Below are 14,621 nucleotides of genomic sequence, written 5' to 3' on the forward strand. Positions count from 1 at the left end.
TTCTTGCTGGGAAACTGATATATGACTGAATCTCTTAGTGAGTAAACCTAGTTGACATGCCAACATTTGCATCTCAACATGGATTTGTTTTTTTTCTTGTTGTGTAATTAAAAACAAAGCTAATATCTGTACCTAAGCACATCACATACCACAATTAGGGAAAAACAAGAATTTTGAGGTAAATAACAACCTAATACTAAAAGTAAATGAAGCCTGAGCGCTGTCCTGCAACAGCTAACTCTCTACTGAAAACAGTTTTGTCCTTGACTTTGCAGTACCAACAACTGCACATGTGATGACCCTTACAGATAGGATAATCAAGAGGGCAAACTGCTTTTCCTGCTACCATGAACAGACTAATGTAACCTTGGGAATCTTGTGGGGTTTTTTTTCCTTAAGTACCTGCTGTGTTTTTAGTTAGACAGTTCTTCTCAAGCCTGGGCTCCCTTGCAAACAGTGTTCGTAAAAATGCTTTCATTATGTTTTTATCTTTGAGTTTTCTTTGCATGTACATGCACTAATGCTTATAAAATGGAAAAACGTTTAGAACAGCATATGGCACATATGAGGAAAGAAAGGAAGGTCAGTGTCCAGAGAGCCTTGTGTCATGGAATTGAGTGCAGCTAGAGAGAGAGGTTGGAACCAGAAATTATTAAGAGTGCTTTTCTTCATTTTAAGAATAATTAAAGGTCACATAGGATTTTAAAGCAGAAACTGGGTAGAATGGATAATGTGTAATGGGGCCATTTTTTGAGAACAGAAAATACTAGATGAAGTGAGATCATGTCCAGCTTGAACAGTATCTTTGAGTCACGAAGGTGGAGGGATTAGATGGGTCTGGTGCTCAAAGCTTAAGATAAAAAACTGGGGATTCTCAGCAAAAGGGTGGTCATTGAAAGCTATGGGCATGGACAAAACTGTGTAGGTAGAAAGTGTAGATTAGAAAAGAAGGAAACCTAAAAAAATAAGTGTTAAGAAACCAGATCAAGAGGGATGAGCTTCCAAAAGGAAACTGAGAAGGAATGACCAAAGTGGAAAATGAGAGTAAGAGGTGAGGGATGAGAGTGGCAAAGTGTCAAATGCTATTGAAAAGTCTAATGAAATAAGTTCTGGACACGTGTGTTTTAGATTCATTTACATGGGGTTATAAATACCTAGGGTATAAAATGCTATGGTATTGCTTCATTATATTTTATTAGTTATGTTACAGAAATGTGAAGTCCAGCTAATTTTGTTTCTTTGTCAGCCATTGGGCTGGGGTGTGTGTGTGTGTTGTTTGGCAACAAATGATTGAGTGATTTTGCGAGAAATACTCTTGGTGTAAGTTTCTGTTAATTTTTGCTCAAAAATAATACACATTTTAAATCTACATATATGGGCATATTTTAATCTCAAGAAAGGCCTGATATCTACTTACCATTTTAACTTTAATTATTGCATCTGTTAACTTTTCATGGTTTGTTCTATATGAATCGTTATTGTGTTATTTTAAAGTTGCTTATTTATTTTCAGTTCTCCATTGCAAAATTTTCCTGATTCTAAATTCTAAGAATAATTTGTAATGTAGACTTTTTATTTAAGGGACAGCGTAAAAACTATGCCTTCGACATTTTAGGATCATTACCCAAGGATCTTCTTGAATGTTGGAATTTGCACCATCTGAAGCTATCAAAAGTAACCTTAAGGGCCGGCTCATGGCTCACTTGGGAGAGTGTGGTGCTGATAACACCAAGGCCACGGGTTCGGATCATGTATAGTGATGGCCGGTTAGCTCACTGGCTGAGCGTGGTGCTGACAACACCACATCAAGGGTTAAGATCCCCTTACGGTCATCTTAAAAAAAAAAAAAAGTAACCTTGAAAAACAACTGCAGTTAATTTGGTCTTCAAACCTCATAATAGTGAATATTTTTAAAGGGCTTAGAACTAACTTATTTTTTTTCCAGAGAGAAAAATATTAGAATATATTCTACTACACTTAAATTTCTTGGTAAATATTCCCTTGACTCCAATAATCATTGAGGTTACATCACTCATATTTTGGACTGGCATGATAGTATTTAAAATGTACTTATTGTATGGAAAAATAATTATAGATATTTTTCTTTTTTGTTTAGATATGGAGTATGAAACAAGACAATTGTGTCCATGATCTACAAGCACATAATAAAGAAATTTATACTATCAAATGGAGTCCAACAGGACCAGGGACAAATAATCCAAATGCCAACCTTATGTTAGCAAGGTAATATTTGTTTCACTCTTCCTTTTATGAGCCTCCTACAAATAAATCTTTTAATAAATATGACAGAAAATTAGGGATGATCCCAAGAAATGTGATTCTTACAAGGAATATATTTTTAATGGGCACCTTTAAACATGGAATTTTATTGTTCGTATTTCAGGTCATGTGGTTTTTTAATATTTGGAGATAATCAAATATTGATTGATATCAAATATTGATTAAAACACAACTAATTGGGGCATAGTACAATAAAGTTTCTATAGCATCTTAAAAAAGAGAGATAAATTTTAGAATATGGTCAATTCAGTGTTCAAAACCATAGATCAGTAAAAAGGGATTATTTAAAGAGAAAAGGAACACAGTGACTTAGCTCATCTATGGTTTCCAGTTCAGGGATTTGGAGATGCCTTCAAGCTGCTTTTTTCTCTTGTTTAGCTTCCAGTTTCCAGAATACAGTTGACCCTTGAACAACATAGGTTTGAGGTGTGCAGGTCCACTTATAGGCAGATTTCGTGTTAAGTGGACTCATGCAGTTCAAAGAGTTTCCCTTTCTTTTTTACAACAGTTCTTACCCCGGATTTATCTAAGAAAACAGTATATAATACATATAACACACAAAATATGTGTTAATTGACTGTTTATGTTATCAGTAAGGCTTCTGGTCAACAGTAGGCTATTAGTAAAGTTTGGGGGAAGTCAAAAGTTATGTGTGGGGCCAAACCCATGGCTCACTCAGGAGAGTGCGGTGCTGGGAGCGCCAAGGCCGCGGGTTCGGATCCTATATAGGGATGGCCGGTGCGCTCACTGGCTGAGCGCAGTGCGGGTGACACCAAGCCAAGGGTTACAATCCCCTTACCACCCCCCCCCCCAAAAAAAAAAAAAAAAAAAAGTTGTATGTGGATTTTTGACTGCAGAGGGCTGGAGGAGGCAGGGGGTGTTCAGTGCTGCTAACCTCTGCATTGTTCAAGGGTCAGCTTATAATTTCTGACAGTTAAGGTGTGCTTCTCATGAAGAATATGTGGCTAGCTATTAGGAGTGGCTGAATATGGGAGGTTGGGATCAAGGCTGGAAGAGTATTTAATTACTTATAAAATCTTTTTCCCCTCCCTTTTCAGTGCATCCTTCGATTCTACTGTTAGATTATGGGATGTAGACCGAGGGATTTGCATCCATACTTTGACAAAACACCAAGAGCCTGTGTACAGTGTAGCTTTCAGTCCTGATGGCAGGTATCTGGCAAGTGGTTCTTTTGACAAATGTGTGCACATCTGGAACACACAGGTATGTCTGAGTTATTAAAATAGTTTAGTACTCTTATATTTAGTTAGAAGCATTTGCCTATACAAATATTTTTTTTCCCTTTTTGGTTATCATTCCTTGCGTGGCATTAATTCAATTCTTAGTTTTAAATTAAGAGTACATTTTTGGGGAATTTATAGCTAGGTAAAGAATGAAATCAATTGAACTTATTTTCACAATTCATAAATGGATTTAGAATGCTTGTTTTATTATTACTGTATTTGTTATTTTATTCCTTGTTTTTTCTAACAGTTTTACAGCCATAAAATGTGAAAGTTTAAGTTGTATTTATTTAGAAAAATGACATACTTTATTGTCTACAAGAATTGTCTTTGAGGTAGCTGTATGTGAGCAATAGGAAATTAAAGGAGAGGATTTTATGGCTGAACACAATGCTTTATCAGAAACAGACTTATAACCATACTACCTTTTTCAGGGACAATGCTATAAAGATCCTTTCCTAGAAGTGGAAAAAATAGCCACTGTTTTCATTTTTTTATATTTTTAGTGTTTTAGTTTTTTATACTTTATATGCTATGTTTATTTAATAGCAGTCACTGGACTCACCCCTCCCCTCCGTTTTCAATCATCAGATCTTTGCTGGTCACAGTACGCATGTAATAAGTTATTGTGAGCTCTTTCTCTTTGTGTAGCTGACCACCACCATAGTTGATTTTATAATCTAATTTGCATAAACCATTTTCAAGGTTTTTTAAAAAAATTATACATTCATATGGTTCAGGAAAAAACTCAAACATTATATAACTATAAAACATTATACACTCAGAAGTTTTGCTCCCATTTCTGGCTTTATCCTCCATAGTACAGGTGACTATTTTTATTAGTTTCTCTTTTATTCATCCTGAATTCTTTTTGTGAATAATTTAGATTACTGCTGGCAATATAGGAGAATATGTTACATCACGGGCCAGTCTGTAGATGAATAATGGTACTGCAGAGTAGTTTTAAATTTGGATTTCTCTTGTGACTGAGGTTGAGGATCTTTTTATATATTTAAGGGTTTATGTTAATTTTTCTGTGAACTGTTGATCATGTCCTTTCCTTGTTTTTCAACTGAGTTATTGATCTTGATTTCTAGGAGCTCTTTGTGTACTAGAAAAATAAGCCCTTTGTGATGTGAATTGTAAATTTTTCCTAGTTGAACAGTTAAGCCAGAATCTTAAATTATATTTTGAACAAAGTTTTATAGTAGAAATGCTCTCCCTTAATATTTTATCATTACTTTCTTACCTCTACTTCTCTATTTTCTCTCTTTGTGAATATATGCCTATGTCGCACATATTCTATAACTATGATATATATGTTGAAGCTTGTATTTTTAACCACTTTGTTTTTTAAAATATAGTCACATTAGTACATGTAGCTAATGGTTCATTTTGACTGCTCTAGAGCATCGTATGAATATACCAGTTTATTTTCCTATTGGTGGACTTCTATTAATAATATAAACAACATTGCTGTGAAGATCCTTGAGCATGTTTCCTTATACACATGAAATAAAAGTTCTAACACTTTACTCTATATATGCACACGTGTGTGTGCATGTGCACATAGACACACACGGCCTATAAGTGGAAATTCTGGGCCTGTAAGGTATACAAGCCAAACTGCTCCCCAGAGACCTTATACTAATTCACATTTATAATGGCAGTATTTAGGATTTCCTATTTTCCCCTATCCTAAGATTATCATTTTTCCAATTTGATGGATATGCAATAGTATTTTGTTTTAACTTGCATTTCCTTAATTATTGATGATTTAAAATGTCTTTTCAAATAGTTATTATCCAGCTGGATTTTCTCTTTTTTGAGTAGGACCCCCCTGCCCCATTTTTCTATTGTTTATTTTTTAGATTGGTTAGTTGGTGTCCTTTATGCATTCTGGATACTAATCCTTCATGGTCATATGGATTGCAATGAGTTTTTAGTTCCTTGTCTTCTCATTTTTTTTTTTCCCATGGGGTATTTATCATAGAGAAGCTTTTAATATTCTTTTTTGATTGGTGCTTTTTAAAGCTTAATGCATTCTTTCTAATATAGTTGTCACTGAGGTCTTTAATCTTTTTTTATATTTATATTTTTAATCCTTTTGGAATTGATTTTTACATATGGTGTGAGGTAAAAATGCAGTTTTATCTTTCCATGGATAGTCAGTTGTCTCAGTGCCATTCCTTGTTCTCTTATGATTTTCATAATACTACTTCTTTCATATACCAAGCTTATGTGTGTGTGGTTTGTTTATAGATTCTCTTTGATTCCATTGATACCTTTGTATGTCCCTGAATCAGTAGCATAGTTTTAATAACTCTGACTTTATTAGTTTCCTTCCTTATTCTTCAAAATTGCTTTTTCTGTTCTTGACAGTTTAGTCTTTCATATTTCTGGAAAAGAGCACACTAAGTTCTGGATTTTGCTTATGAGCACCTTGAATTTATAGGTGAAATTGGGGAAAATTGTTTTCATTGAGTTTTATAACCTGTAAATATGTTACATCTCCATTTATTTATCTTTTATTCCTTTAGGAGAGTTTTTAAATTTCTCTTAATTTATTCTGAGGTGCCTTATAGTTTTTATGTTACTATGAATGACACCTTTTAAAAAACATATTCCTTTTACTTACTAGTTATTCGTATTCGGAATGTTTTCAGTTGTTTATTTAGTCTATTGTGACAAGATCAATTTTAGTGAAATTTGGGTTCAGAACTTGAGGGTTTTTTTGTTGTTGTTTGTTTTTTAAATTACTTGGTTGGTGTGTTTTGCAAACATTTAACAGGCAAATTGTTGAAGTCTTGTCCCAGCATACATATGGATTTGAGGTAGATGCTAATGCCTTCTTTAATATCATGATGTCATACTGGCCTTTTTCAATGTCATAGCTCTACCTTGTTGACCATACTATTTTGGTCCATTATACCGAATTCAAGCTTAGAGATGGGTAAGTGCTATTGAAAGGAAGTTATTTGTTTTTAACCCCAAAGTCTACTGTAGGTCGATTATAGATTTTACTTTCAATACCTCAGCAGACTTTAGATATTTTTCAGTGCCACTACTTTCTCTCCTCATTAATCGTAAATACTCAAGGGTTACAAACATTTTCATTAATCTCACAAATTGTGAGAAGGGTCAGGTAGGGGGACAAAACAGTTGAGCTTTCCCAATCTGATCAGATGTAGCAGTGCATCTATGGTTAGTGCCATATTTCCAGACTGAATTTGAAGAGGAAAGAAAGGGAAAACATTTATCCAGCCTAGTGGTTAGCTTGGATACCCTATATGGGGAGGTATTTGCAAAGTGCATGGCTTACTGCCATGTTGCTTTTAGGTAGATATGCTACCTCTAGCTTGACTTTTTAGGTCACTATAAAACTGTAGACTTTTTGTGGTTTGTCAGGGCACAATACCAGAAGCACATTTTTCATTGTTTTTCAGTTTTCACAGCAGGCCCTCTGACCTTTACCCTATTTAATGAATGATTCATAGGAGAATATGTTTTTGGACTGAATTTTAATTTTTTAGTGGCAGCTGAATGATTTTTGTCTTCACTGATGAAGGAATAAAATAATTTAGTTATACTTATGATTTGCCTAAATTAATGATGAAATTGATAGTGCTCTTTTTTTTTTTTTTAATAGCATCTTTCAAGAATAATGCACATATTCTTTTATAACTCCCGTAGCTTAGGGACTATTCAGAAAATATGGAGTAAATAACAGATTTATACTGGCATTATTTTTACCAGTCTGTTATATTTCCATTTTGGGATGTTTCATCAAAGATATTCTGAATTAATTTTGTTTCTCTACATGTTGGCTAAATTCAGCAAAAATTTATTTCATGTCATACACTGCATGTTTGCCTCTAGCTGTTGTTAGCTGTGTGAAAGAAGCCAAAGATACCTTAGCCAAGATAAGTTATCAACACTGGAGAAGGTGAACGTGTGTGTGAGTGATCTTTTGAAAGCAGGCTAGTACTATCTTTTTATAAAAAGATCATCGTGTCACATTTCTAGCATTTCAGAACTTGTACTTATTTTGGAATTAAAGCACCTCTAATTGCTAGAAATAAAGCCATGAAACATTTTTATCTCGCTATCTGGATTTGTAGAAATATATATTATGATTTTTAAGATTCTGCTTTTCATTTTTTTAGACAGGTGCTCTAGTTCACAGCTATAGGGGAACAGGTGGAATTTTTGAAGTTTGTTGGAATGCAGCGGGAGACAAAGTTGGAGCCAGTGCATCAGATGGTTCAGTAAGTAAAGTGTTTCTAAAGGGGTGTGTGTGTGTGTGTGTGTGTGTGTGTGTGTTATGTACACTGGAATGTTGCTTATTGTGGTAGTTACTATGAAAGTGATTTTTAAAAAATAACTTTTCAGATATGGAATTGATTTATTTTTTCTGAAGGCTGTGTACTTTATGTTCATTGCATTCAAATAATGTAAACAAAATTTAGACTATCTTTGCCAAAAGAGCATCATAATTATCAGGAAATCAGCATTTATTTTGTATGTAAACCTTCATTAGTAAATTAAGTATAGCAGAGTACTGGTGAGAATGATTTGAATTTTTGTGTGTGTGTGGCTGGCTGGTATCGGGATCCAAATCCTTGACCTTGTTGTTATCAGCACCACACTCTAACCAAGTAAGCTAATTGGCCAGCCTATGAGTTGAAGTTTTATCAGCACCGCACTCTACCGAGTGAGCCACAGGCCGGCCCCTGAGTTGAAGTTTTAATGCCTGTATCTACCTTCTGCTCCCCTCAGAAGAGGTAGCCCAGGGAAGGGGGGATTAGAGGCAGTTGATTCTTGCATTGAGGATTGTGTGTGATAATGAGAGACTCTCAGGATGAAGTTGCACAGCTCTTTACAGAAATACTAGTTATGGCATCCAAAGCTCTTAAAAGTAAAGAGAGGGGGCTGGCTGATTAGTTCACCTGATTAGAGCATGGTGCTGATAACATCAAGGTCCAGGATTTGATCCAAACCCTTGTACTGGCTGGCTGCCATTAAAAAATTGAAAAAAAAGAAAAGAAAAGAAAAGAAAAAGTGAATGGAAGATGGAAAAGGTATAGCCATTTGCTGTTTACTGAAACTGTAGCCTAGAATAATCTGGGATGTCTTTCATTAGGGTGTAAGAGATAGGGAATAGTCTGTTTGAGCATTTTTCTTTCCTACTTTTTAATTTCTAAAAATCCTAGTTGTGGTTTTTCCCCTATAGCATTAGCTCATGGTTGTTTCCTTCATCTGCTTAGATGATCTGTCTGATTTCTGTTAAGTGCCCATTTCCATGATTATTATGCTTTACTGGTTTTGTGAACTTGGAACTAAGAAACAGATTCCAAATTGTACTACAGAAAAGTTAAAGTTAAAAATGTACAACAAGGGCTGGCCCGGTGGCGCACTCGGTAGAGTGCGGCGCTCCCACCGAGGGTTCGGATCCCATATAGAGACCGGTCCGCTCACTGGTTGAGCGCGGTGCGGGCACGACACCAAGGGTTGCGATCCCGTTGCCAGTCGCGGTACGGGTGCGACACTGAGGGTTGCGATCCTGTTACCGGCCACGAAAAAAGACAAAAAAAAAAAAAAAAGGAAAAAAAATGAACAACAAAATTGTGAACGCACTGATTGACTATTTTAATTTCTTACAGGTTTGTGTATTAGATCTTCGGAAATAGCGCTACTAGTTGGAAGCCATGGACCGACTATGAATGTGTACATAGCCAAAATGACTGTCCCTGACCCATGTACTGCTATAGTCCCACTTGAACCATGGCCAGTCCACTACAGCCAAATCTAAAAGAAATATATACATACAGTGTATATAAACAAAATTGCACCCTGAAGATGACAGAGTTTTGTCACAGCTTGTGAATTCTGTTCACCAAGTGCTGGAATCTAATCTGCTGTGCCCCTAAATAGCATTTAGAAGTTTTGGATATGAAAAACAGAAGAGAGAAGGAAATATACATTATAAAAGCAGACCATACACGTACCAGTTTTGGGATACTAACGACAGCCTTGTTTCTCCCCTTTGAATCAGCAGACACCATGAATTATATTCTTTTTTCCCTTCTGTAGTGAGCAGTTTGTATGTACAGAGAAAATGGACTTACAAAAACTTGCAGCAGTAGTTTGTTCTTGCTTTTAAATTTTGTTTTTGGTTTAGATTATGGATGCATGAAGTAAGGGAGTGAATCCGTTTCTTGTTTATATTTTTTTCACCTTTTAAACAACAACAAAAAATTCTTAAAAATGTTTTAATGCATTCTTTTGAAGAGGTAGATGTTTGGTACATTTTATGGCTCCCAGAGCATATATTCAGTTGGTGCATGTTGTGGAAGGGGGAATTGGAAATTAAATGAAAATGTATGACTTTGGTCATGTCAATCTGTAAGACACATCAGTAAAAGGGTATTATGCTCTGGTTTATTTGGTGATGTGGCTTAAATGCAATAGTTTCTTTTTGGGGACATATTTCTGCCAATTAAATACTAGAAGGGCACAAATTTTTTTTTTTTTAAATACCAATAGAGAAGATACATTAAAAAAAAAATCTTCAGATGTTTTGTAGCCATAACTATATTATGGTTAAAATGTGCACTATTGTGAAAAGGAGCAAAGTAGTTTTGGGTTTTTTATTATTTGTTTGTTTTGCTTTGTTTTGTTTAAGAGATTAAAACGTTTCTGGATAAGGATTAGCTTCTCAAAGTGTCCATCATTCTGTGTAGAAGCTTAAATATGTAACGTAAACCAAACTGTAGTATTAAAAATCTCTCATGTTATTTTTCTTTATACAAAGCAAGATAATGGCATATAACACTGCCATTACATGGCAAAATGTTTGCTACCTTAGTTTTAAAAAGAATCTTTGAAACAAAAGACTTGCTTCACAGTGTTTTTAAATAGCAGTGATTTCGAATTAAAAAAAGAAAAAGTATAATTGCACTAACCTCCCTGCTGCTTTGATTCTGCATTTGTGGTACTTGTGACTACAGTTTTTCAAATATAGGTAGATTTAAGCTGCTATTTTTTTTTCAATGATCACTACTATATCATGTCTTCTACTGTTTATAATATCAAGTATTTTCTTAAAGATGTAGGTATCAACTCAAACCTCCTCTTGTGCTCATGCAACTAAAAGTGAAATATACAGACAAATAGATAGCATGAGGCCATGTTCATATATGTGATTAACAGGGTTTATCATGATTAACATAAGATTCTAGGAATGTCAGTTTTGAAGAGTGTAGTTGTCAAATTTATATCTCAGAGGTTTTAATTAAGGAATTGCTTATTATCATGCTTAGCAAATTTATAACACTATTTCTGTCACTAATTATTTTGAAGCATTTACTAGTAAAATTTTAACCCATAATTCTCAGTTTAAGTAGAAATTAATTTAACTCAAGTAGTGCAGCTTTGATTTTTAGCTTTTGTTGTTTTACCATTTTTACAAAACAGCATTGATTGAAGCAAGTCTTGGTTTTTACTAAGGTAGGGTAGCATTTGCTGTTAGTAAAGAGAATAAGTACACTTAATTTCAAAATACATTGTTGTGTGTACCCCAGCTGTTGTTAGTGGGGACTATGATACTGTAATATTTTTTAAAATTTACATCCAGAAAGGCAGTCATTCATGATGGTTTTGTGCCAGCTGTTTTTAGGGTTTTGGATCACATTAGAGATATGTAGAACTTATTACCCTGTGACCTATGTAGGAAACCTAATATGCTGAGTATCTGGCACTTGAAATCCTGCTTTTATTGCTGGAGGGCCACATCTGTGGTTGACCTCTGTTGTTGTTTTAAAAAAATAAATAAAAATAAAAAAATCTGTGCAATAATTTTTAAATGTGCTCCCAGGAATAGACACAAATGTTTTGAGTATGTTTAAGCTGCATTTTCCTTTGCATTTGTCAATTGCACTGAATTTAAATCTGAAAGTCAGAGGTGATTATTGATAGTACTTTTGTATTTTGATATGGACAATTTATTCATTTGCATACAGTTACTGACTTTTTTCCCAGCTGATTAAAAGGTAGTCAAGAAATTCTGCAATATAGCTGCCAATAGACAGCTACATTTTTATGATATTGTCATCTTTTCTGTTTTTTTAAAAAATTCTTCAGCTATTTTACTTAAGCATAATAGCCACAATAGGACATATACAAGATTATAAATACAGAGCTTTATTATCCTGAAGTCTTGGGTCTTTTAAGTATAAACTTCTCTGAAAGGTATTCATTCTATAGGCTTGGGTTCTTCATGAGCATACAGTTGTTTATATTTTTTTTTGCTGCTGTTCTCATCATCATTGCCTGCTGATGTGCCACGATGCTGCTCCAGTATACAAAGATAAGATTGTCTCTAATTTGAGCAGTAACATGATTGCAAGAGACCAAGTTTCACAGCCTGTAAAATTTTATATTTGGGGTTCTTGCTCATTTTTCTTCCTATTTTTTTCTGAGACCTTATTCCTGAAGATCAACTGAATCCAGTAGTTTTTCTCTGGTGTTCATCATATATCATTGTTGTATAAGCTACTGTAAGAAACTTATAAGGAAAAGTAGAAAGGAAAACTTGAATGAATACTCACTGATTAAAATAGAATAAAGAAAGAGCAGCTGCCACTCATAAACATCATAAAGGAATATATATTTTTTTCTCCTTCATATAGGAAATCCAATAAATTCTTGTATTTGTTCCAGTCCCCTTTTCCTATTATCCATCAGGTTAACATCATTGACTTTCAAATGACTTTTAGAAGTGGTAACTTTTAATTTCCTAGTAGGTATATTTTGGGATTAAACACCTTTTACAGATACTGAAAGTGCCTCCTTTTGTGGTAAAACAAATTATGGTGCAAAAAGTAATCACTAGATTGAATTACATGAAGGTTTTTTGCTTTTTGACATGTAAAAATGTCAAGAGAAAGGCCAAAGATTTGTACTTTTTCACTTAACTTATAAAGCACTCCCTTTTTCCTTAAACTTCTTTCTGTCAAATTAGATTTAATGAGAGAGTACTATTTTTAAGGAGCTGTTTATGTAGAATGATTTTGTTAGGAATAATGTAAACTGTTACTGAGTAGAGGCCTGAAGAGGACTGTGCATTTTTGCTATTTAAAGGAATCACAAATGATCATACTTACGTAAGCAAAAATGACAGGTTTTACTAGATAAATAGAAAAATCTCAAATGCAGTGCTATTTTCTCTTTTAAAACAATTTTCATTTTCTTAAGCACATTGTACATTTCTACAGAACCTGTGTTTATTCTTACGCGCTAAGGATGGTACTTGCATATGGTGAATTACTGTTGACAGTTTCCGTAGAAGTCAGTGGACCAACATTGTGGCATGGCAGCAAATGCCAACATTTTGGGGAATAGCAGCAAATCTACAAGAGACCTGTTTTTTTGTTTTGTTTTGTTTTTTTCCTCCTCTCCTTAATCAGCAGGTATAGGAGGAGGAGGAGGAGGGTAGGGAACTTATGAATTACTCCTTCCAGTAGTAGCTCTGAAGTGTCACAATATCAGTTTTTTTTAAAACATGATTCTAGTTAAATGTAGAAGAAAAAAAGAGGAAGTGTTCACTTTTTTAATACACTGATTTAGAAATTTGATGTCTTATATCAGTAGTTCTGAGGTATTGATAGCATTCTTTATTTCTGCCTTTATGTTGACAGTGTTGAAGCAGGGTGAATAGGGCAATTATATATATATATATATATTTTTTTTTTTTTCTAGTAAGTTGTTTCATGATGTTTTCTTTGGAATTTCTGGATAAGTTCAAGAAAACATTCTGCATGTTGTATCTAGTCTGATGTACTTATCCATCTCATTCAAACAAAAACACACAAGACTGCATTTTGTAGCTCTGCAATCCTTGAGTACAGAAGTAATTTTCTTCTTTCCTGACTTTGACATTGTAGCTATAATGTTTTCATTTTGATTTCCACAAATCCTTTGGGTCTAATTCTGTGAGCCTACCTATAGCACTGGATTAAAATGTCTGCATCATTTCTTTAGTTATCCAGTTAACTTTAAAACTGTTGTAAAAGTGTAAACCAGCCCATGACAGTTTTTTGTACATGTTAAAGAACTTTTATTGTTCAGTTTTCATGATTATTGTGTAAGGAAGACTGATATAGATGTTCTATGCTGTCCTGGACCATGTTAATTACACTTCTGATGTATTTTGGTTCCACATCACAATGATTTGTCCCCAATGACCCGTTTATCCTCTCTAGGCACATTTTTTTGTTGTTGTTGTTGCAGTTCCCCTTGCATTGTATTGCTTTGACAACTGTAATTTGAATCAGATCTGAAAGAGGTCCAGAATAAAATATATTTTGATATTATGTTGGCTGTGTACATATATAAAACTTTTGATATCTGTGTAGTTTGTATAGACTACTTACTAGTCACGTCAAGAGAGGGACGATATTTCTTGTTTACAATTTCTTGTTTACATTTTAATGATTTCTGCTCCAATGTTCCATTGTAGAACAAGCCTTTTTGTTCAGTTATCCTTCATAACATATAACATGTCTGTTCTCTCCCTTGTGTTACCAGTTACAATAACTGCCATCGAACCTAAACTTCTGTTTTTTCACAAACATGTTCTTTTCTAAGATATATACTTTAAAGTAAGCCCATAGATAAAATTACAAATTTTACTATTTTATTACTTCCTGCAGGAGATGAGATTTTTTTAAATGAAGGGATTATTTACTATTTTTATTAAAGAATAATACATCTAGTCAGCTAAGGAATAGCAATTACTTTTGAATTATTTTGAAAAGTCAATATTGTATTTGAAGAACATTATTTCACATAAACTAAAAGAGACCTCAGATTCACTTGTTTCCTTAGCATACAGTTGAGCACAAAACAGTATGTATATGCTGTTGAAGATTTTTAGGGCAGAAGGCTCAACTTCCTTAATGACATTTTTTCCTTCATATAAGCCAATGACAATTTTTTTTGCTTGTTTGGCGGGTGGACGGTATGAACATCCAAACCTGCGACCTTGGTGTTACAAGGCTATGCTCTAACCAATTG

General features: G+C 34.2%; 1 protein-coding gene across 2 annotated transcripts in view; it reads left to right on the top strand.

Annotated features, from left to right (window-relative positions):
- TBL1XR1 (transducin (beta)-like 1 X-linked receptor 1) overlaps positions 1-13,918 on the top strand; it is an 82,066-nt gene extending 68,148 nt beyond the window's left edge. For both annotated transcript variants that reach the window (XM_008575117.1, XM_008575118.1), the window contains 4 exons: positions 2,117-2,244; positions 3,360-3,525; positions 7,712-7,813; positions 9,209-13,918. In XM_008575117.1, the coding sequence (XP_008573339.1) occupies positions 2,117-2,244; positions 3,360-3,525; positions 7,712-7,813; positions 9,209-9,235 (423 nt within the window). In that variant the 3' untranslated portion in view covers positions 9,236-13,918. The remainder of the gene's footprint in view (positions 1-2,116; positions 2,245-3,359; positions 3,526-7,711; positions 7,814-9,208) is intronic.
- The last annotated feature ends 703 nt before the right edge of the window (positions 13,919-14,621 follow it).

The sequence above is a fragment of the Galeopterus variegatus genome, unplaced genomic scaffold, assembly GCF_000696425.1.
Source record: "Galeopterus variegatus unplaced genomic scaffold, G_variegatus-3.0.2 Scaffold1138, whole genome shotgun sequence".
Classification (NCBI taxonomy): domain Eukaryota; kingdom Metazoa; phylum Chordata; class Mammalia; order Dermoptera; family Cynocephalidae; genus Galeopterus; species Galeopterus variegatus.